The sequence below is a fragment of the Populus trichocarpa genome, chromosome 10 (assembly GCF_000002775.5).
Source record: "Populus trichocarpa isolate Nisqually-1 chromosome 10, P.trichocarpa_v4.1, whole genome shotgun sequence".
NCBI classification, from domain to species: domain Eukaryota; kingdom Viridiplantae; phylum Streptophyta; class Magnoliopsida; order Malpighiales; family Salicaceae; genus Populus; species Populus trichocarpa.
In genome coordinates, this window is record NC_037294.2 from 1,836,029 (window position 1) to 1,861,124 (window position 25,096).

Genomic DNA, 25,096 nt, shown 5'->3' on the forward strand with positions numbered 1-25,096 from the left:
CACGCCTAGTTGCTCAAGGCTACACTCAACTCTATGGACTTGATTTTCACGACACATTTAGTCCGGTTGTTAGAGCTTCTACAGTTCGCATTGTCCTCTCTATTGCAGTAACTCGTGGCTGGAACATACGTCAACTTGACGTTAAGAATGCTTTCCTTCATGGTCTTCTTCAGGAAGAAGTTTTTATGGAACAACCACCCGGTTATATTGACACTTCTCATCCACACCATGTTTATCGCTTAAAAAAAGCCATCTATGGTTTGAAACAGGCACCGAGAGCTTGGTTTCATCGCTTTAGCAATTTCTTACTCACAATTGGTTTCACTTGCAGCAAAGCAGATTACAGTTTATTTGTTCATTCATCAGATAATGGTATCATTTATTTGCTGCTATACGTAGATGATATTGTCCTCACCGGAAGCAATGCATCTCTCATTGACACCTTCATTCACAAGCTCCAGCAAGAGTTTTCTATGAAGGACCTTGGCAATCTACATTATTTTTTGGGTTTAGAAGTTACTCAATCTTCACAGGGACTGTTCCTAAGCCAAGTGAAGTATGCAAGAGATATTCTCATCAGGGCTGAACTTCATGATTCGAAGCCAATAGCAACACCGATGATTGTTTCTCATCATTTAACTTCTGATGGTCCTCTATTTCATTCACCAACAATCTATCGATCTCTTGTTGGTTCGCTGCAATATCTCACCATCACCAGACCGGATATTACACATGCAGTAAATTCAGTAAGCCAATTCATGCATGCACCACGAGAATCACATTTTCAGGCCGTCAAACGAATTCTTAGATATGTTAAAGGCACTCTCCATTTCGGCCTCAGCATCAGTTCATCAAGTCATCTCAATATCTCAGCTTTTTCAGATGCTGATTGGGTTGGTTGTCCAGAAACCAGTCGCTCAACATCAGGGTATGCAATTTTTATGGGTGACAATTTGATTTCATGGACCTCTAAAAAGCAGACCACAGTTTCTAGATCTTCAGCAGAATCAGAATATAGAGCATTGGCACTCACTGCAGCTGAGGTTAAATGGTTGCTCAACATTCTTCATGATTTACGTATTCAACTACCAGCACAACCAACTTTACTCTGTGACAACACCAGTGCTATTTTCATGACTAGGAATCCAGTAGCTCAACGAAGGTCTAGACACATTGATATTGATGTTCATTTTGTTAGAGAATTAGTCTGCAATGGTATATTGCAAGTTAAACATGTGCCATCCACTTTGCAAATAGCAGATATTTTCACCAAAAGTCCATCCAAATCTCTGTTTCTGCTGTTTCGATCCAAGCTTCGCGTGTTGCCAACTACGCTTGACTTGAGGGGGGATGTTGGTGATAATAGCACATTACACTCTGGAGATAATCAAGGCAGCAATCAACGAGAAAATCACTCCTAACATCAAGGATCAATTCATGGAAATCAAGACGTTATGAGGAGCTGATTAGTTGTGTATATAGAATCTTAAATAGCTTTCCTTATAAGAGCTGATACTGTTATTATTATCAGATTATATTCGATACTATTATTATTATTAGGCTGTAATAGTTTTCCATATAATGCACCATTCTACACCATAAGCTGGTAGCTGTGGTTTCATTATTATCTCTAAAACTCTTCATCTTCTTCTCCTCTCTCTTTTTTCATCGTTTTTCTACTCTCTCCTTTTTTCTCTCTTTCACGTTCCAGTGAAGGCTTTTTAGTATCAAAGAAAAGCCTGCTTTCTTTCTCCTTATTTTGCCTCCGTCTCCCTTTTTTTCTTCTGTTTTTCTCCCCCTTTAAGGTTAGCAGAGGCAACGTATATATAGTCTATACACAGCTTTTATTAGGAAAGATTCAATGCATTAATCTAGGATGCAAATCTCTGCTGATTTGCAGCCAAATAATTAAAATGAGGAAACTACAATATTCTCATTGATTATGTGCTGATTCTAGTGATTTCTTTCCAACATTAACACATCATCCCAGCCATCTATATTAGGGATAAAATCCCAGAATTAGATGATGGTGAGGTTCTTTTTTTTATGGCATTTTGCAGCTGTCAAAAGCTGTTGTTTCCGATGAATTATAGCTACACAAAAACATGATTTTCCTTATTCGGTGTGGTAGAAATCCCATCATTTATGATGATCCAGCCCCCTCTCCAGTTTCCAATATCCTTCTTCAATTAAATCCCTCATTTTAGCACTTTTCAATTCAGTCCTTGGTCAAAAAAAAATCCCTCGAATCAGTCACGCGAACTTGGGCAAAAATCCTTCTCGCGGCAGGAATCCCTACTTTCACACTAGATATTCAAACGGGAAAATCTTGAGCTTCTGATATTGAAATCAAGCGATTCAAAAGCCCAAATTCATCTACGTGTCCCGAACTACACCTTTGATGAAGGATTCGAAGTGAGATAAAAATCTGACAGGGATCTGGTTGGTCAAAAAGATTTTCTTGATCTGACAATGCCAAGCATCCAAATCTGACTCAGGGATCTACCCTAAGAACAGTGACCCCTAGGACCCAATAAAGGTGTAGGTCAATTCTTCAACATGTCATGAGTGATAGAATATAGCTAGGATGGTTAGATATCGTACGAAACCAATTCACAATCAGAGCCTAAGTTCGAACAAAAAGTTGCGACAGCAGCAGAATCAGTTTTTTTAGTGCAAATTTTGAGGGATTTATCCAACCTTAAAAACAAGATAACGAAGGAACGAATTTAGCATTATGAAGACCCTTAGTCAGTCTAAGAAACCTGATGATTTTGGCAGCAAAGGGGGAGGATAAAAAGAGTAGAAAACACCTCAAACAGGGTTCGAAAAAATATTTCTTTCTCCTCCGCTTTTGTCAATTTTTCGGAAAACATGAGCTACACTCCTGCACTTGGTTCAAAAGAGGTATACACCGTCTCCAGCACGTAGGGTCCAAAAATGAGTAACAACACCGCTAACCTCTTTTTTAGCCAATCAATCCAGTAATTCCATATGAATTACCCCATATCTGATTAACCTCTTTGTTAACCAATAAACCCGGTAATTCTGATAATTACCTGACATAACCCAATTTTTGAACAAATAATAAAAATTAAATATAGTTGACAATGGGGTTAAGATAACATAAAATTTGAAGTTTGAGGATGTAATTATAAAAATTTGAGAGTTAATGGATCAATTTTGAAAGAATTAAAAGATAAAGATTTAATTAAGGGCTAAATTGAACAATCTGGAAATTAAGGACTGTTTTGTAAACATTGTTATAATTCAGGGATTTAATTGAAATTAATTCAAAAGGGCAAAATTCAAAGAATTAATTAAGGAACAAATTGAATAACCTAGGAATTAAAGACTGTTTTGTAAACAGTGTACCAATTTAGGGATTTAATTGAAATTAATCAAAAAGGGGCAAAATTAAAAGAAATTTTTAATTGCTTAGGGGTCCAATTGCCGAATTTCCAAAGTTCAGGGGTCAAAGTGAAAATGTGTCTTTTGGCCGAAACGTCGTCGTTGCTGGTGGGAGAGCCGTGTGATCTTCTTCATCCCGATTCAACCGGAGACCTGAAAATCTGCAACAAATCCAATCGTGGACCATGTCCCTTGCCCACGATCTCGTTCGTGGAAGATACAGTCCTGCAAAGGCAGGACTGACTAGGGGCAAGTTATGGGTCTCTATAAAAGGGAACAGAAAACCTAGCACCAGGGGGAGGAGCAATCCAGAAAAACAGAGCAATCAACCCAGAAAAACAGAGCAAACAAGACACAACCAAAAAAAATACAGAGTCAAGAACGGAAACATCAACCCAAAACAGAGTAAAAAACCAAAAAAAAGAGGGCATAAACCAAAAAATATATACACAAAAAGGAGAGAAAGGCAGAGGGGAGTAACGGATCAGCCCTGTTTTCGTCCCTGCAAGAAAACAATTGATCACTGAACCATCGGTTATTGACAGAAAGCAGTCGAACCCACACCGGCGTTGCAGCCTTCCTCACCATCGCCAGAAACAGAAAGCATTCGAACCCACACCAGTATTGCGGCCTTCTTCACCATCGCCAGAAACGGAAAGCAGTCGAACCCCACCAGCGTTGCAGCCTTCTTCGCAATCTCCAGAAACAGGTGCGCCCGTTTCCATTTGTTGTTGCTCTTCTGTGTTCAAATTGCATTTGAACAGTGTGAAGGTAATTTAATTACCTTCGCACTGTTGATGCACGCGTGAAAGTGCTTCACGGGTGCATCAGCCGTTTGCCTAGCCGGTCAACGGCTTGGGCAAGTGACCGGGCCGGGTTGGCCCAGCCCCTGTGGGGCTGAGCTCAGCCCAGCCACCAATATATATGCTAGGCTGGATTTAGCCCAGCCCAGCCCAAAAATAAAAAATAAATAAATAAAAATATAAAAAATATATAATAAAAATTGTGTATGTAAAAAAAATTCATATTTTTTTTATTTTTATTGATGCTAGAGTCAGAATAAAAATACCAATTCAAATTTATTTCATTGTATTTTATTTAGTTATATAAAAATAAAAAATGTGCATGCAAAAAAAAAAATAACATAAGATAAAATAAAATAAATTTATTTGGTATATTCACTGACGCTAGAGTCAGGAATAAAAAATACTAATGTAAATTTATTTTATTTTATTTTGTTTTGTTTTTATTTAGCTACATAAAAATAAAAATAATGCGTATGCGTAAAAAATAAATTGATTTTATTTGTTTATTCACTGACGCCAGAGTCAGGAATAAAAAAATGATGATTTAAATTTATTAATTTTGATACCTACGTAATATTTACCAACGCCAGAGTTGGAAATATCCGTAGTTGAATATTCACTGGCGCCAGAGTCAGGAATATTACACACAAACAATCATAGTATAAACCAACAAAAAATGTTAGCAATTAATGACAAAGATCAGCAATGCAGCCTGCCTTAGGGAGGACGTTTAAGGGGTGATAATATCTTTCCTTTTTCGTAACCAGTGTCGGACCATAGAATCTCTGTTTACAAGTTAGGGTTCCTAGTAACCGTAATATTAGGTGGCGACTCCTTAAACAAAGACTATTCACCATCAAAGAATAGGATGCCAGAAATCCATTCTTTTCGAAAAATTTAATTTTTAAGGCCGCCACGATGTCGGGTGCGACGGAATGGCGACTCCACTGGGGACTAATGGACGAAGCTTTGCCTTTTGTTTGTTAATTGCTATTTTGCTTGTTGTGTTTATTTGTTTATTTTACCTGCATTTACTGCTTTAGCATGCATCCTTGTTTATATTGTCATGCATCACGTTAAGAGCACACACCTTAAAATCTAGGATAGGTGGGGGAATAACGGTACCCCAACGGCTTTAGCCTGGGTAAGACTCGTGAAACCATCCAACTCTCGCTTGATTGTTTACTTGGAAGTGGTTGATATGCCAAACTGATATTACTCAGGGCCTCTATCTTCACACTACTTGTAAGCCTCATATTGACCTTTTAAGGACGATCACTGAGCCTGCGAGAGACCCTTTTGGAGCTAGATAATGACCAACCCCTTAATGCACTCAACAATTAGGATCTTCCTATTAGGTTGTCATCCCGTGAAGGGAGAGTCCACATTTCATATGCATTTTTAATTGAATCAACATTTTTGCATAAATTGCATGATTTACATTTACAGGTTGTAATATAGGTTCCCCATTGAAACCCATCTATAACACTCATTCAGGAAAAAGACAAAATGGAAAACGAAGAAAGAGCCCAGTTGGAAGCCCAACATCAAAAAGAGGTGGACAATCTTAAGGAAGAAGTCACAAGGCTTAGTAGTCTACTCGAGCAGGCCTTGAGAGACAAATCCGGAAAAGCAACATATATAGCTCAGCCTGAACCTATGCTCGTAAATCCCTTCACTCCACAGAATCTGGGGGCAAACGAGAAGGAATCTCAAAAAGGCAAGATGGTAAAAGAAGATGATCTGAACAAATTCATTACCCTAGAGCAAAGGATGAGGGCATTTGAGGGAATTCGCCTATATGATCCTATAAAGGCTGTTGATATGTGTTTGGTGCCCAACGTTGTCATTCCCAAAAAATTTAGAGTGCCAGAATTTGTTAAATATACGGGAACTCAATGCCCTATAACTCATCTCAAAGCATACTGCAACAAAATGGCTGAGGTGGTTGATGATGAGAAACTGCTGATTCATTTCTTTCAAGACAGCTTGAGTGATGTTTCCCTCACTTGGTATATGCGGTTGGACAATACCAAGGTTAAAAAATAGAAGGATTTAGTTGATGCCTTCATGAGGCAATATAAGTTCAATATAGACGTGGGCCTTGATCGTTTAAACTTGCAAGCTATGGAGAAGAACAACAAGGAGTCCATAAGGGATTATGCCCGAAGATGGAGTGAGGTAGCTGCACAAGTTAACCCTCCTATATTGGAAAAAGAGATGATTAGTTTATTTTCCAACACCTTTAAAGCTCCGTACTTTGAATACTTGGTTAGAAGCTCTGCACAACATTTCACTGACCTGGTTGTTACAGCTGAGAGGATTGAACAGGTCATTGGGTTAGGTAAGATTACTAACCCGACTGAGAAGAACGGTTTCACTGAAGGTTGTTGCCAAGGCACTTATCGTTCCTATAGCTAATTGCTTCACACCGACTCCCAGAAATCAACTATCTTGAAGAAAAGCTATGGTGATATTAGGTCGAGAATGATCTACATATGATTTCAATTGATTGTTGAAAAGATGCCCTTGTCGAGGAGAATGAATGATTGAAAGATTCCAGAAATTCCAATCAATGATCGCTAAATGTTTAGCCCCTTTATGTGTTATCATGCCAGTGTTCATAGCCCAAGCTGTTGGCATAAGTTCTTTGTTGTTAAACTTCTTCTCCAAAGTTTCAATGAAATAATGAGTTTGTCATTCAATCATGTTTACGACCAAGCATTATTCATTTTCTTGAGAGAGTTTTCTTATAAGAACTCACAAATACACTTTGGAAGCCTCGCGTGATCTCATAGACACAATTCATCTCTTTTACCAAAATCAGTTTCCCTATTGGAGTTTTGAAAAATTGATCTTGCATTTTGATTTCAAAAATAATTTGGTGTTTATTTAAAACAATATTTATGACATTCTACTTGTAGAATGACACATGAATCAAGCAACTCCTTCACTGAGGTGACTAAACTCTGAACCAAAATGCACGAATAGAAGATGAACTGTCATCCTCACACTATGACTCTTGAGACATGTTGTTTTAAATGTATGAATAATGGTATGTAGTGAACTCATTGCTCATAGACTCACGAAATGCATCTCTTTGCAAAGACCAAACCATCACATTGGACGAGACCAAAGTTTATTGATCTTAACTGCTTGCGTTTGAAATGAGGAAAGGCTATCTTTGTTATTCCTTTTACATTCTGAAAAGTATATCCCTTACAGTCCCTTTTTGAGCCTGAATAATTTTTCTTTCATAAAAAAAAACCCGACTAAGATCACACCCCACAATGGGGGGCAAGTGAAAATTTCAAGGAAAAAAGATGGAAAAAAAAACCGTGAGAAAGCCGAAAAGAGCCCAAGAAACTCAATGACTAGGGGGCATGCCCAAATCACAAGAAAGAGTGATAACCAAGATAAAGTGAGTATGCCCTAGCACAGCAATAAAAAAGCAAATCAAAGAAGAGCGGCGAAAGAAAAGATGAACGACACAAAGAATCGAATTGCTGATAGTGATCCTTAGTCTTTGAAACCCTGAAACACTCTTTGAGCCTTATGATCTTTTCTTTCATAACCAAAAACCTCAGCCTACATTACGTGCCTGTAGAAGTCCTTTCTAATCGAGCAAGCAAGCAACGTGGGTTAATAAACAATGCTCTCAAAATGCAAAGAGTGCTTCTTTATTAGAGTCATGACATTGAGAACAAGTTATTCATTATTATTCATGCTGATAAAATAAGTGTTCAAAAAGAGACAGTTTTTCTCAAACAAAACCTCGAGCTGTTTCTAGAGCCCTTCATTTTGGAAACCCATAAGAAACAGAAGGTCACCTCATGACATACTTTCACCAAAGACAATATCGCCAAACACAAGAGCAAATAATCTTTTTTCCAAGAAAAAAAAAACAAGGAGTTGCAAGAATTCAAGTGCAAATAGTTTCAAACTTTACATCAAAACAATTTTTGTTTTCAAAATGCAAGATCAAGATTTCAAGATTCATTCTGAACAGATATTCCTTCACCAAACTAGAAAAGGAGAGAAATGAGAGAATGCTTACTTAAAACCATTATTTGTCTGAGTCCTTGACAAAACACACTTAGAGGCAATGACCAATACAAGGGGGCAACATTGTGTTTAAAAGGAAAATCGATCCCTTCTAGAAAGAAAGAAAAGAAAAAGAAAAAGAAAAAAGAAGAAGAAGAGTAACATTTCCTACAACAAGACAAGGGGGCATTGTGGTTTATAAAAGGCAGCTTGATCCTTTCAGCAAGTGACACAAATGTTTTTGGCAGTGAGAAGGGGAGTAATGAATGATCCTCTCAAACTATTTGACGAGATAGAAAATCTCTAGCAAGCAAGTGGGTCACGATGGGCACCACAAAGGCTGAGTTGTGCAAACAAATCTGGAAATAGACTTACATGGGCTAACTCGAGTGGGCTAGAGAGCCAAACAACAAAGATGACCCAAATCAGAGGTAGCAGGTCTTCATCAATCAAACAACAAGAAGATTAAGAAGAAATGGGGGCCTATATTTCAAATCAGGTAAAAATGCATGCATATCATCTAAACTTTGAGACATTGGACAATGATTTTTGCAAATTTCATTAGAGAAAAATTCTAAACGGAATCCATCAGGTGAAAGGCCAACTTGAAATGGCGAACATTGAAATTGCTTTTGAAAAAATTTCATTTTTGAGAATTTTTCAACCTGGGCAGGCCGCCCATGAGAATTAGGCCACCTGAAAAATCTCTGTATTTTTCCACCACCTTTCATCTTCCATTCCTGAGGTAGTGCATTTCCTATCCTACTTCCTTTGGAGTGCGCCTTCGAGCCCTCACCTCATTTCTTTTCAAGTGCGCCTTCGAGCCATCGACCATCAAAGGGAGTGCGTTTCCTACCCTACCTCCTTTTGAGTGCGCCTTCGAGCCCTCACCTCATTTCTTTTCGAGTGCGCCTTCCAGCCCTCGACCATTAAAGGTAGTGCGCCTCCGAGCCTTCATTTCCTTTCAAGTGCGCCTCCGAGCCCTCATTTCCTTCAAGCTTCCATCTACTGAATAGTGCGCCTTCGAGCCCTATCTTGTCTTTTTCATGTTATTCCACTTCAACTTCATCATTTTTCCTTCCCTTCCTAATTACCCCAAATTCCTATAAGAACCCTAAGTTCAAGAATCGAGGATTTAAGGGAAATTAAAGTAAAATTCCATGAAATTACTTCCTAACTTAATCAAGTTAGCTTAAAAACATCTAAATCAAACATTAAATCCAAACTTCTCATACTTACCAATTGACTTTCTTCCAATTTCTCTTCTCTCCCAAGGTTAGCCAAATTCTCTCTCTCACTTCCTCCTTCCTTCACTTGATTCTTCCTTAGATTAGTGTTTTATAAGTTGGACTTTGTAAGTTTACAAGGTTATTCTCTCACTTTTCTTATTTTTTCCTTACTTTTCTCTCTTTCTCACTCGCTTTTTTTCTTTTCTTTCTTTTCCCACTCTGCTTCTGCCCAGTCGGCAGCATATAAAAGGAAAGGAGAACTGATTTGTTTTATTTTTTAATGGCAAATAATCATTTTACCCTTAATGAGTCCTTTTGCTTCTATTTGAAGGTTCTTATTTTTTTTAGCACTACCAAGCTCCGTTCATCCTAAAATGTTAACCAAATTTTATTCAATATAGTTTAAGATCCCTCGTAAAATTTTAGCTCAATTTGAGGATTGGATTGAAAATTACGTCCAATAATGTAAAACTAGTCATTGTGATTTTTTGTCAAATTTCTGAATTTCTCCAACAATTCTGAAATTTTAACCCAAGCTAAGGCATCATATTAGAAGGCTCCACGCAAATTTTTAGAATTGTCTAATAACCTGATCAAGAGTTATGAAATTTTTTATTTTACATAAAACTAACCAATCTATGATTTTTCGACAAGGGGGTTTACATTCTCCCCTCCTAAAAAGAATTTTGTCCTCGAAATTTAAATTCATACCTATGTAAGAAAATAATCTAGGATATTTCTTCTTCATTTCTGACTCTCTCTCCTAGGTTTCTTCTTCTATTTGAGAGTTTCTCCACAATACCTTTACTAACGACACCTTTTTATTTCGTAATTCCTTTATACTTCGGTCCATAATTTGCACCGGCTGTACCTCCATAGTTAAATCTTCCCGTGCTTCCATCGAAATTTATGGCAAAATTCATGCAGGATCCAAGTTTGCTTTCCGTAGCATCGAAATTTGAAACACATTATGTATCATATCTAAATGTGGTGGCAGTAGTATTAGATAGGCAACCGTCCCATTTCTTTCTATAATTTTATATGGCCCGATATACCTGGGTGCTAATTTGCCTTTCATTCCAAACCAAATCACATGCTTCCATAGTGCAACTTTTAATAATACCATATCTCCAATTTGAAACTCTAGAGGTCTCCGTCAATTATCAGCACAACTCTTTTGTCGGTCTTGAGCTTCTTTCATCCTTTACAATGCTTCATATGGTTCCATGCCAATAGTAGATTGATAACTATTATTATAAGTAAATTCTACTAATGGCAAGTGATCCTCCCATTGACCTCCAAACTCTAGAATACAAGCCGTAACAAATCTTCCAAAATCTGAATTGTCTTTTCAGATTGCCCATCAGTCTGTGGATGAAAAGTCGTTCTTAAATTCAATATGGTACCCAAAGCCCGTTGTATACTCGGCCATAACCTTGATGTAAACCAAGGATCCCTATCGGAAACTATAGAAATTGGTACACCATGCAATCTCACCACCTCTTTAATATATAATTGAGCTAGTTATTCAACCGAATCCCCCATCTTCATAGGCAAAAACAAAGAAAACTTTGTCAATCTATCCACGATCACCCATATGGCATCAAGTCCTTTCCTGCTTCTTGGTAACCTAGATACAAAATTCATAGTGATATTCTCCCATTTCCATTATGGAATCAGAAGAGATTGTAATTCTCCAGGCGACCATTGATGCTCTACATTCACCTCCTGATATATGGCACACTTGGCCACGTGTTATGCTATCTCCCTTTTCATTTTTGGCCACCAGTAACTCTACTTCAAAGCTCTATACATTTTTGTGCTCCCTGGATGGATCGCCAATTTAGACTCATAAGCTTCTTTTAAGACTTCACTTTTTAAAACCTTATCATCAGGTAAATATATTCTGTTTCCTATAACTACGAGCCCATCTTTTGACACTTGAAATAAAGAGTTTTGGCCTAATTTTACATTGTTCATTTCTTTCATCACTTTAGGATCTTCACCTTGAGCTTTTCAAATCTTTTCTCTCATATCAGATTATAGTAGTAACGTTGCCAGTAATATTCCTCCTGAAGTCACATCCAAATGCACATTTAGCTCACTTAACACTAGTAAACCACTAATAAAAGCTTTATTCTTTCGACTCAGAGCATCTGCCACCACATTTGTTTTCCTCGGGTGATAGTCAATAATACAATTATAATCTTTGATTAGCTCCATCCATCTCCTATGTCGCATATTCAATTCTTTTTGTGACATCAAATATTTTAAACTTTTGTGATCTGTAAAAATCTGCACTTGTACCCCGTACAAATAATGTCTTCATATCCTCAAAGCAAACACCACAGCTACCAGCTCCAAATCATGTACCAGATAGTTTATCTCATGTGGTTTCAACTGTCTAGATGCATAAGCGATTACCCTTCCGTGCTGCATAAATACACAACCCAAACCCTTATTGGAAGCATCGCTATACATAACAAATCCCTCATGTCCTTTTGGTAAAAGCCAATACTAGGGTTGAAGTTAGCCTGGATTTTAACTTTGAAAACTTGTTTCACACTCTTTTGACCATTCAAACTTAACTTCCTTCCGAGTTAGTCGAGTCATTGAAGAGGCTATCATTTAAAAACCTTCTATAAATCTTCTATAATATCCAGCTAAGACTAGAAAACTATGAATTTCAGTCACATTCGTAGGTCTTTCCTATTTCAATATTGTTTCTATCTTCTTCGTATCCACATAGATACTCTTCTTCAATATTACATGGCCAAAAAATACCACTTTGTTTAGTATATTTACATGCATTTTGGGTTTAATAACAAGTTCATTGAATTCATTAGAACTTTGTCAATGTTTCAAAAATCCATAAAAAAATTTAATTCATGAGAAATAATTGCCAATTTTTTGGTATAAATGTTGGACCTATAAGTATGCTGGTATTTAAATATCACGAGTTGACGAGAAAATTCTCAAAATTATTTTAAATATTCACCAATTTTAATTGGGAGTATTTTTCATCAGAATACACGAGTTGTGGAAAACCCTTCCACCTTTAAAGATAGGTGAACCATGTCAGGGCACCTATATGGATCTTGTCTATAACCATAATAAATTCAAAAAAACCAGATTTATTCACATGAATAAATCCCCATCTTAAGTCATAGACATACCACCATTTAGGAACCCATAAAAACCTTTAAACCACACAATACAGTTTACTTCAGGTAGGGTGCATTAAGGGTGCTAGAACCTTACCCAGCCACAATCAGTCTCATACCTTGGAATCTCTGATAAAACCAGTATACCCGAGTTTCCTAGCGACCTTGAACCAAAAAACTAGGTGGTGACTCCCATGACCTGCCGACATCTTGCGCCCACATGCGACACTTGGCATCCAAAGCTAAAAGGATAAGTTAAAGATTGAAAAAAGATTGGATTTTCAAAAGGAAGAAAGGCAATAACTATTCTGAATTTTAGGAAGATATAATCCCTCACTAACCTATTAGGTGATGTCCATGAGGCTTACCTCTAGCTTATTTTACATGTTTAATGATGTTTTCGAACTTGCTTTACTGTTATGATGTTTTTTAGTTTTGATTTTGATTAATACATAAACAAGTTGTTTTATTGTTTAAATCTTGCTTTGAGTTGTTTATTAATGTCCCTGAATACTTAGGTGATGTTCGTTGGATGAGTTTTGATGAAATAAAGTAGTTTTGAAATCTACTAGATGTGGCAGCAAGGTTATGATGTTTTTTTATGTTGGCTGATGCATGTTCTTAGTTTCTAGGTTTTGGTTGGGTCTTATTGAAGGTTTAGGAAAAAAATTACATAAATATGTAGGCTATTTTAAGTTTGTAGTTTTGAAGTTTGGAACCTCTTGCATGATTTTGATGTTATTTGCTTGTTTTTTTTATTCAAACATGTTTGGTTATGGTAGTGTGACTTTTTGAAACGAAGAAAGCATGTTTTAGTGGTCGAAAAAGCCAGTTTTGGTGGCTTGACAATAGCCGGGTTTTCTAAGGCAGTGTTCTATGTTCTTGGAAAAAACATTGGCTTATCTCTATGTTTTGGACCAGTTTTGGTCCATTCCTTTGCATTAAACACTTCATTGGACTTGATTAATTAGTAGTCTAGAGCTCATTTGTATCAATAACAAGTTTTATGGGGGTTTTAATCATAGGGTTTTGGTTTTGAACCAAAACCTATTTTGACTAAATCGTGATTATTGGCTGATAATCATTGATGCTTGATGCTTAATTATTGTTCAATGATTGATTTCCATCATTTATGTGCTTTTTATTTCATGAAATATGGTCTAGATTAGAATTCATGTTGCTAGAATTTGAGTTTTAATGTTTTTCATGTTATTCGTGTTCTTCTTCTTCTTCTTTGCATTTGATTCGTTATTTTCGAGTTTTTTCATGTTTTTTGTGTTTTTTGGTGTATAATCTGTTTTTTGGCTTTCGTTTTCTTTTTTAGTTGTTTTTTGATCAAACCAGGATCTTTGATTCGGTTTATGGTTGAAACCAAATATTTTGGGTCATCCCAGTCAGGTTAACTCAGTCGGGTCAACCCAGTTGGGTCAAGAATGGGTCAAAGGGTTAAGACTCTGTTTAGCTTGCAATATGTTTGCTAAAAGAGTTTTTTGGTTTAAGGGTGTGTTTGTCAAACACCCCCTTATGCTTGTTTCGACAGTTTTATTATAAAAAAATTATGTTTTTTTTCCAAACAAAGCCTAAAAAATTAAAAAAATAACAAAAAAAATAATTTTAATCACATCTATCTTTAATTAATTTGTTGTTATTTATAAATTTATTTTACTTGCAACATTTTTTCTTACAGACTACAGCTCTTGGACATGAGCCAAGCTCAATGGAGCTTTTTGTGGAGACGCACGTGTAGAGTGAAGACTGCCAAAAATAGGTGCAACAGTTTGTTGACTACTGCGCTCAACACTTTGTGGTATGTTCGTTCAACCATTTTCTTTTGTAAATTATTATTTACTTGAATTAAATTTGATGATTTCATTTTTTTATTTCTAGGAGACATATAACAGCCGATTGAGGGAGAGATACGGGAACAATCCTTCGACCCACCTGGATTTCGATCCGGATTTGTGGATGGAGGTAGGATCATCTGGTGGACCCGATAGAAATTAGGTGTACAAACTCTTCAACACCACGACTAACTTGTAGATGGCTCGTAGTGTCTCAAACGTTGGGAGCTTGCAATCGATATGGACCACCCAGTCTCAGGAGTTCGCGACCTTGCAACAACATACGACCCATCTTATTGAAGAATATGAACAACTCTATGCGGATTATGATGAACTTCGTAGAATGGCCATGGATATGAGATCACAGATGGGTGGTACGTGTGCGCCTCCTTTTTGGCCATATGGTCCCGGGAACGATCAACCTCCTCCAACGCCGCCATTTTTCTTCTCTAATTTTATTTGAACATATAAATTTGTAATGAATATTTGGCTTTTATATTAAGATAATTTATTTTTACATACTTGAATTTTATACAATTTTTTATTTTTTATTATTTTCTTTTTTTGTTCAATAAATAATTTTTTTCAAAAAATATATTTTTTAATTATTACGGACGGAGTTACCGACAAACTTTGTTCGTCGTTATATTCCAGAGAGTTGAAAAATAATTACTGCATATGCCATTTCAACTGTTACATCACCGATGGAATAATTCCTTCGGTATTTTATAGAGGGTTTGGAATAAAATTACTCCATATGCCACTGTCAATCACCGAAGAAATAATTTCGTCTGTATATTCCAGTGGAAAAAAAATTGGCTTGCATTTTCTATCTGTAAAACCATCGGGTTTTTTTGTACCGACATTAATGAAATTACTGACAAGAGGAATTTACCAATGGACTGTTTCCGTCCGTAAATCAGTCGGTAAAATTCATGCTGACGGAATGGTAGAGTAAATACCGAGAAAACATTTTGTTGGTAAAACTGTTAAATGCAGCAGTGTTAAGAAGCTTGTCATCACTTGTGGTTTGCGGATCTGCTGGTTATATTCATACGTACACTCATGCTTACAGTGCAACAATCAGAGACGCCTCCCACGGCTCATCATTGAGCTCTGTACAGTTCCAAACTTAGTCGGTGAAATCACACCTTGAAGAGCTTCAAAGCATTTCAAGAGCATATTGTATCTTTCAATTCCATGCTAAGTAAGAGGTGATAATGAGGAAGTAAGAAAGATAATTATGACAATACAAACAAATAGAAAATGATATATAAATCACAGAAAGTTTATTTGAAGAAGTAACAAGAAGCTCCTGACTCGAGTTCTAGCAACCTCTCCTCGTCTACGTTTAGCAGAGGGAGAATATCGTACAGGACTAAAGGTAACACAACTGGAGGAGGTTATGCATACAAGAAAGCTAAGTGATTAATCAATAGGTCTTTAAAACGGAACTGGTTTACCCTTAGGGTAATCGACATAAACCCTCCCCTTGTAGCGTTGAGCTGCCTCGTTGCTGTCGATAACTTCTGTTGCATAGTAATATGTGGGATGAGCATAGGGAACCTTCATAACTGGTGGCCGCCTCTTGGCCCGGCCGAAGTGCTCATCAATGGCTGCAAAACCCTCTTGCCCAATCTTAACAAGACGATCTGCCTGACGTGCCATGTTAACTACAATTAATCAACACACAAAGACAAGTAGCTGTTTATAGGTTTTGTTGGTTTTCTTGCTTTGGCTAATATGTAGGAGGCCAAGCCAACCTTTATAGAGAAAGGAAAGGTTTGGTTGACAACAGCTGTGGAATGAATAATGGTAGACAGTACTCCTTTTTGTAAATAAAAGCACCCAACATTTGTGTACGATAAAACTAACCATTGCTGAGAGAAAAATCAATAGCTTTTCTTCATCTTATCACTACTGACGATAAAAGCATCACAAAATGAAAAAAAATATATATCATCAAAAGTTTATTAATATCATATTTAAACACAAAAAAGTAAAACATGTTAGATTTGGATGTTTTCAATACTTAATAAACTTTTTATATAAAACAATTTTACTGGTTTTTTTGTCGTCCGATCACCATCGATGACAAAACCATCACCAAGAGTTTATTATTATCGACTTTGGATTGGAATTGAATGTTCTAAATACTTAGTAAACTGAAAAATAAGGGATGCAAACACTGCTCATTAACAACTGTTGTCAGCCAATCATTAGAGCCACTTTTATGAATTTGTGTTGGGCATAAATTATAATATCTGATCATGTGATTAAAGAAAACAAAAGCTTCCCTGCTTTTGGACTAATGCTTTTTCGACCGGTCAGGAATCAAGTCAGGTCCAAAAGCAGTAGCAGCAAAAACACTAAACCTTCGCAAAAGCCAATTATGAAAGAAGATTCCTTCTGTTCTCTAATCAGAATAATCTCAGTTTAATTATGTGACGATATTGCAGTTTCTAATTAATGGCAATAAGCCCAATCAGGATATTATCTGACCTTGGTCTCGGCATTGGATAACCTGCACTTAACATTTTTTTTGCTTCTTAATCCCAGAGCCCTTTTTAACAGTTATATTAGGGGTTCGCTAGTATTATCTGACCTTGATCTCGGCATTGGATAACCTCAAGCAATGTTTGTTCTTCATATGTAAACAAAAGGGAAACTTATCGAATCCAATTACAGGTGGAAAAAAATTAAAAGGCAATTTGTAGTAAAAACTCAATGATCTCTGAGCCAAGCCCCCGCAAGCTATTCCAAGCTTGTTTTACAGAATATTAACTCACAAAAGAATAGAATTATGTTCTTAATTAGCACATATGGCAAACAAATGGCCTTCAGTACATTTGAAGTGGCTCGAAGGTTCTCTCTAGTGCGAAGGTCAATTTTTGTAAAATTGATTCCTTCCAACTTGTTTCCTAGAATCGATGAGACTTAAATTTGTTTGTGAATCTAATTCCTTATAACTAAACTTTTCGTTTCCAATTTATTTTCATAATCTGTTTTTTTTTTTTTGCTTTAACTGATCTTGATTCTCTCCGAAACTTGATATCTTTATTTCTTACTCTAGTTAACTTCATGACATAATCAATGTGACGCAACCTGACCACCTCATCCTAACAAAATTAAAATCTATTTACATCTCAAATCCGAATAAACAAGTTGCTTGCATTAAACCCCAATATTGAAGGAATAATAGAGAATGGAATTTTGGTCAAAAAGTTGCCTCAGATTCTATTCTTTGACATAGACTAGGTAGCTAGAACTAGATGTTGTTGTTGATAATTGCAGGGTTGTCATGTGGTGGTTTGTTTTTAGGTGTTGAAGGTTGCTTTCTAAGCAGCCTATGGTTGGTTCTAGCCAATGGTAAAGACTGGTCTAGTTCTCCACCATATCATTCATTCTTTTCCATTTTTTTGGCAAATCAAACTAGGACTAAGAAGGGGATGATGTTTCAAGATTCGTAGGATTGGAATGTCAAGTTAACCAAGCTAAAGAAAAAGACTAAGGTTCTAGTTAAAGAGGGGTATCTAAATTGAGGTTTTAGGTTAACCGAGTTGAAGGCAATATTTTGGTTCTTGTTAAATGGGATCGTAGGATTGGGATCTCAAGTTGACCGAGCTAAAGAAAAAGACTAAGGTTCAAGTTAAAGAGGGGTCTCTAAATTGAGATTTTAGGTTAACCGAGTTGAAGGCAACATTTTGGTTTTGGTTAAAGGGAATCGCTTGATTAAAGGGAGTCACTAGATTGAGATTCTAGGTTAACCAAACTGAAAGAAACATTTTGGTTCTAGTTAAATAGGATTGTCGGATTGGGATCTCAGGTTGAATGAGCTAAAGACAAAGACCAAGGTTTTAGTTAAAGGGGGTCTCTATATTGAGATTTTAGGTTAACCAAGCTTAAGGCAACATTTGGGTTCTGGTTAAAACGAATCATCAGATTGGGATTTCAGGTTTGTCGAGCTGAAGACAAAGACCAAGGTTCTGGTTAAAGGGGGTCTCTAGATTGAGATTTCAGGTTAACCAAGCTGAAGGTGACATTTTCGTTCTAATTAAAGGGAATAGCTAGATTAGGATCTCAAGTTGACTGAGCTAAAAACAAAGATCAAGGTTCTGATTAAAGGGGATCTGTAGATTGAGATTTCAGGTTAACCAAGCTTAAGGTGACATTTTGGTTTTGGTTAAATGAAATCACTAGATTGGGATCTCAGGTTGACCGAGCTAAGGATAAAGACCAAGGTTTTGGTTAAAGGGGGTCTCTAGATTGAGATTTCAGATTAACTAAGCTAAAGGCGACATTTTGGTTCTTATTAAAGAGAATCGTCGTATTGGGATTTTAGGTTGACCAACTTAACGACAAAGACCAAGGTTCTGGTTAAAGTGAATCGCCAGATTGGAATTTTAGGTTACCGAGCTACTTTTCATATTTTAGTTCTAGTTAAAGCGGATCGCAAAATTGGGATCTCAGGTTGACCGAACTTTTGGCATTGATTTTGGTTTTGGATTAAGAAAATCACTAGATTGCGATTTCAAGATAACCAAGTTGTACACAGTTTGATTGTAGTTTCCGTTGATGGGGATTGCTATGAAAACAAAGTTTCAGGTCAACCAAACTAAAAGCTTTGAGAAAAACAGTCAAGCACTTAACAAGTCTTTGTTCCATAAGTATTATGAAGAAGGAGCAACTATTGCCATAAGAGTGGTAAGTTGTAAACCGTGAGTATAATCGGCCAACAAGAATAAGGATCAACAAATGACCTGAATGGGTTGAATCCATCTGTACATAACCCAAGATGCACGTTCCTTGATTCAGCTGAAAAATAAGAATGCACACTGTTAAAGTGTTTCCATGCTTCACCGTCAGAAGGATGCACCATCACTCCATCCACCGCATCAAGTGATTGGTGCTATATCATGTGCTCAGTAGTCTTTGGTGATATGAATAACCTCTACAGTCTAGGTGTGATTGGGAAGTATCTAAGTTTTTTATATGCCATAAGAGTCTTTCTCATGCCAGTTCTGGGTTTGTAACGGGAATGCTCTCATGTCATGCACACGGTTAGCTCAGCATTTTCAAGGTAGTACATCATGCAAAAGTTTGGACACATGTCAATTTTCTAGTATTCTAAACCGAGGGGTTTAATCATGGACTTAGTAGCATAGAAGTTCTCTTTCAGCCTCTTCCCTTCAAGTAGAATGCTTCTCGCCCATTCAATAATTTTGTCGGCAATTCTGTTGGTTGAATTTCAGGTAGTGATGCCTCAGATTCCTCAGGACTTTCCATGCATGATAGACCATTTTCTTTCAGGGATACCCTAAAGAGGACTTAAAGATTTCAGTTGTATATGTGTGATAACAGAGCAGAAAAAGAAAACTCTCTCGGATAGGACCCAATTTGTGGCAGTTTCATGTAATCAAAAGTTCACCGAAAGGCGATGCTTGCAATCGTTATGTTTCAGAAGCAATAATATTCTTGTTTATCCTTCTAGGCTAAGATGAAATATGGAGGAAGTTAAAGCACATCTCATGTTTTTGATGGGTCCCATTTATAATGAAGGATTGGGAAAGATCAAGAAAAGGTATAACTCGGAGCATTTCCCATTTTTCCCTTTTTTCTGTAAAAGATATGTGTAAAGCAATGCTTCAGAGGGAGGCTTACTAATATCATTTTCATGGGAGATAAGATATTTTTACTAGATACACTTGCTCACATGGCTCGGATTGGGAATCATGTTTTTCCTTAAATCTTCATCGACTATCAGCTTAGTTAAAGAGATGTGAAGGAAATTTTGGTTGTAGAACTCAGAAATGATCCAATCATGGTCATGATCGCTGATATTCTTAGATATCATGTAAATTTCTACTGTTTTTTTTTCTAAGCTATTGTTTTACCTTGAACTCCGTTTATTATTTCTTTATCGGAGACGCTTCCCATGGCTCATCATTTTATCCTTGTGCTCGGGACAATTCTAAAATGAGGTGATAATTCTAAACTCGAAATTATTCAGTGAAATCACACCTTGAAGAGCTTCAAAGCATTTGAACAGCAAATTAATTATTTGTTTGCCCTAAACGGACTACTAACAGATATGTTCATGTACTAGTGAAAGATGTTTAGGCCAAGAGAAAGCATGATCACGCAAGACCAGAATAATAGCCTAAAATAATAATAACAGGAGATATTCTAACCGTTAAATCAGGTTTAAATTTTTATAGAAGATTCTACAAACCGTTTTCCCATTAAAAACCACTCAATAGTTATCAGAGCATTGTATCTCCATAAAGTAGGCTAATTAGTTATTATTTGGGATAATTTTGTTATTTTTCCTTAATTTTCGCAGATTTATTGTTTATTTTTAAATTTTATGTTATTTTCCGTTATGTTTTGGGATTCTGATATTGTTTCGAATCTTGGCCGATTTTTCTAGTCTATGAAAGAGATTGTAAACCTCTTTAGAAGGTAAACTTAATCAAATTAATATTTTAGAAATAAGGTCTTAGGATTCTCAGTGTTTTAACATTATTTCAGTTTATCTTTTGTCTTTCTATGCTTGCAGCTATATTGTTGTGCTTCCGCTTGCATTAAACTTTCAAAACCACTAAGTCAGTTATCGAAGCATTGGATCTCCTATAAAAGGGATTGTAAATTAACCTCTTTAGGAGGTAGACTTGATCTTAGGATTCTTCGTGTTTTCACCTTATTTCAGTCCATCTTTTTATTTCCATGCTTGCAGCTATATTGTTGTGCTTCCGACTGCATTAATCTTTCAATATTTCATGCTAAGTAATAGGTGAATAAGGTAATAATCAGGGAAGCAGAGTGATATTTATGACAATGCATACTTGACCAGCCAAATAGAAAATTATGATATATAAATCACAGAAATTTTATTTGATGAAGGAAGAAGAAGCTCCTGACTCGAGTTCTAGCAACCTCTCCTCGTCTACGTTTAGCAGAGGGAGAATATCGTACAGGACTAAAGGTAACACAACTAGAGGAGGTTATGCATACAAGAAAGCTAAGTGATTAATCACTAGGTCTTTAAAACGGAACTGGTTTCCCCTTGGGATAATCGAGATAAACCCTCCCCTTGTAGCGTTGAGCTGCCTCGATGCTGTCGATAACTTCTGTTGCAGGAATTTGGTTTGCATAGTAATATGTCGGATGAGCATTGGGAACCTTCAGCACTGGTGGCCGCCTCTTGGCCCGGCCGAAGTGCTCATCTATGGCTGCAAAGCCCTCCAGCCCAATCTTAGCAAGACGGTCTGCCTGACGTGTCATGTTAACTACAATTTGTCAGTCAATACACAAGACAAGTAGCTGTATATAGTTCGAGCTGGTTTGCTTGCTTGGCTAATATGTGTGAGGCCAAGCCAACCTTTATATAGATCGGGAAGGTTTGGTTGACAACAGCTGTGAAATGAATATTGTTAGACAGTACTCCTTTTTGTAAATAAAAGCACCCAACATTTGTGTACGATAAAACAAACCATTGCTGAGAGAAAAATCAATAGCTTTTCTTCATCTTATCACTACTGACGATAAAAACATCATAAAATGAAAAAAAGATTATCATCAATAGTTTATTAATATCATATTTAAACACAAAAAAAGTAAAAACTGTTAGATTTGGATGTGTTCAATACTTAATAAACTTTTTATATAAGAAACTTTTACTGGTTTTTTTGTCGTCCGATCACCATCGATAACAAAACCATCACCAAGAGTTTATTATTATCGACTTTGGATTGGAATTGAATGTTCTAAATACTTAGTAAACTGAAAAATAAGGGACGCAAACACTGCTCATTAACAACTGTTGTCAGCCAATCATTATAGCCACTTCTATGAATTTGTGTTGGGCATAAATGAGAATATCAGATCATGTGATTAAAGAAAACAAAAGCTTCCCTGCTTTCGGACTCATGCTGTTTCTACCGGTCAGGAAACAAGTCAGGTCCAAAAGTAAAAGTAGCAAAAACACTAAACCTTCTCGAAAGCAAATTATGAAAGAAGATTCAGGGTATTTTATCTCGGTTTCTTTAATTTGAAAAATAATGGAAAATCCGAAATAAAACATAAAATTTTGAAAAAAAAAAAAAAACAAAATTGGCTTGAGCCGAATCTTCTCATCTTAATTTGAGGAAATCCATTTAGAGGATGGATTGCCAAAGAGCTCCTCCATAGAGATGGGCTTTGGGAATCTAAGTAAAAATTTAAGATTTATCTGACGGTTGAATAAAAAGCTATGGTTTTTTTTAGATACTTTATTAGTTTGGCATGATCATATTTTTTCTTGAATTTATTCCTATCTTATTGAACTATAAAAGTAAATGTTAAATCATTTATGTAATTTGTTGGTGATTTGACCCTCATCTAGCTATATCAGTTCCCCTTCTAACCACTCATAACCTCCAGTTTCTTCTAGCTATGTTGTATCATTTAGAAACTAATATTATATTCATCGATCCATTTAGATTTTTATTTCCTAAACATTATTTATTATTTAATATAAAATAAAAAAAGTAATATATATGTATGCATATTGAATTCAGATTGAATTGATATCTCTAATAATTGCTTTCAAGTTCGTCCGAAAATATCTATTAACACCGGGAAAAAAGGGTCTATGCATGCAAAACTATGGACAGTTATTGTTAGTACTTGGTGGCACAAATGTTCCCTTTCGAGTGCAAAGTTCCTAAAATATATATAAGACAAAAATCGCATTCAATTATTGAACAAGTGATTCCTTAATTCCGACTCTTTAGTTTAATGGTGAATCTGATTCCATATAACTATCTTTTCCTTTCTAATTTCTTTTGATAATCTTTTTTTCTTTTCTTTTTTTTTTCCTTCTTTAACTGATCTTTATTCTTTCCAAAACCTATACCTTTATTTCTTATTCTAGTTAACATGACATAATTAATGTGGCAAAACCTCTCCATCTCATGGCCGGCCTCAAATTAATCCGAATAAACGAAGTTACTTTATTGACCGACTAATCGAGAGATAAATTCCGTACGAAAATATAAAGAACAAGTTCTTTATTTGTAAGTGCAATTCCACAGTAAGGAATTATTAGGAAATAAGCAGTGAAGACCTGGCCTGCTCAGTAATGCTAAATAATCAGTGAAGGCACTTTATTCTAGCTTTCTTTATTTACTTAAGGATGTGCTAGATTCTGTAGTAAGGGGCAATCCATTGAGATCTTATGGATATGGTTATCCTTAGAAGCATTCTGGACATTGTACCTCTCACTCCCAATATTATAGTACAAACAGTTAAGTTATGGCTTTCCGTTTTGTTAATAACAATAGGAAAATAGATTCTGATCCCGCTTCATGGGTTCATATACTCACATTTTTTTAACATTTTTATGATATTGGGACAAGTTATATCGTTTTATATGCTTCAAATTCCTCATGACTTACCTTGAGAAACCATTAATGATGTAGTTGGACTTGCGATAACAGGTGATTCTGAACTGTCATATGTGGGTCTGCCACAATTAGATAAGTATGTGCTCTAGACAGATTATATGGATGTTCTAACATATATATTTATAGACTAATAGGACAAGTCTAGGTCCAAGAGAAGGTCTAGTCGTGTCAGACCAGAATAACAGCTTAAAATGACCTTAACTTTTATAAACCTCCTAAAATAGGAGACTAGATGATTGTTATTTAAAAGAAAATAAAACCTGTGAACTTAATGTTCACATCAACAGCCCATTTCGCTCATTAAAATTCTTGTGTGTTCTTTCTGTATTTATTATTGTCTTTAGCTTCTACCCGCATTAATTTTCTTGGAGGGGTACTCTGAACAGATTTCAGTTCTATGTGATAACAGAACAGAAAAAGAACACTCTCTCGGATAGGACCCATTTTGTGGTAGTTTCATGTCACCAAAAGTTCACTAAAAGCCGATGCTTGCAATCTTTATGTTTCAGAAGCAATAATATTCTTGTTTACATGTAGAGAAGGCAAGGGCAGTGAGATTCTGAGGAAGTAAGATCAACCCTTCTAGGCTAAAATGAAATATGGTGGATGTTAAACCACATCTCATTGCATTTAATAGTAGATATTCATATCACACACGAAGTTAGTGAAAAGAATCCTCATCATGTTTGATGCGTCCTATTTATAATGAAGGATTGGAAAAGATCAAGAAAAGACATGTAAATCATCAAAGGGAGGCCAAATAATCTCATTCTCATGGGAGAATAAGATCATTTTACTAGATACACTTGCTCACAGAGCTATCAACGAGGTGCTAGTTTTAACTAGAAGTGCATGACTGGATTCGGTCTAACTGATAAGTTCTCTGAGTTTTACTGCAATCCTAACTTCATAGGAATTGGAGTTCTGCTGCCTTTAACAATCCATTCCTTTCAAGTTAGGTATGTTTCCAAGTATGTCTGTCAGGTTTGATTAATGGAAAATTTCAGCGACGTGCTATTACCCTCCTCTGCAAAGGTCTGTACTGGTCAATTTTGATAGCGCGCAACCGCCTAATCTTCGAATCCAAGGCTCCGGATTGGGATATGATTTTTTATCTCACCTTTCACCGTTTAGCCTTCTGGTTGAAGTCTTCAG

At 36.2% G+C, this 25,096-nt stretch overlaps 2 protein-coding genes across 3 annotated transcripts; one reads left to right on the plus strand and one right to left on the minus strand.

The window, feature by feature from the left end:
- The first annotated feature begins 3,504 nt into the window (after positions 1-3,504).
- Positions 3,505-14,922, plus strand: LOC112328891 (uncharacterized). 2 transcript variants are annotated; one of them, XR_008060346.1, is made up of 3 exons: positions 3,505-4,120; positions 14,342-14,461; positions 14,542-14,922. XR_008060346.1 is itself a non-coding variant. In XM_024610136.2 (2 exons), exon 2 carries the CDS (start codon positions 5,727-5,729, stop codon positions 6,264-6,266), a length of 540 nt encoding a protein of 179 aa, XP_024465904.1. In that variant the 5' UTR covers positions 3,505-4,120; positions 5,715-5,726; the 3' UTR covers positions 6,267-6,953. The 2 variants fall into 2 exon arrangements, 1 of the variants encoding a protein (XP_024465904.1); XM_024610136.2 differs by lacking the exons at positions 14,342-14,461; positions 14,542-14,922 and adding an exon at positions 5,715-6,953.
- Positions 14,923-15,762: 840 nt separating this feature from the next.
- On the minus strand, positions 15,763-16,257 carry LOC127905859 (uncharacterized). The gene has a single exon (XM_052456456.1). The coding sequence runs from the start codon at positions 16,161-16,163 to the stop codon at positions 15,939-15,941; it is 225 nt and encodes a 74-aa protein (XP_052312416.1). The 5' UTR covers positions 16,164-16,257; the 3' UTR covers positions 15,763-15,938.
- Positions 16,258-25,096: the final 8,839 nt, after the last annotated feature.

Coding starts and splice junctions, on each gene's coding strand:
- LOC112328891 (XM_024610136.2), top strand. CDS start 5,727: ATGGAAAACGAAGAAAGAGCCCAGTTGGAAGCCCAACATCAAAAAGAG.
- LOC127905859 (XM_052456456.1), bottom strand. CDS start 16,163: ATGGCACGTCAGGCAGATCGTCTTGTTAAGATTGGGCAAGAGGGTTTT.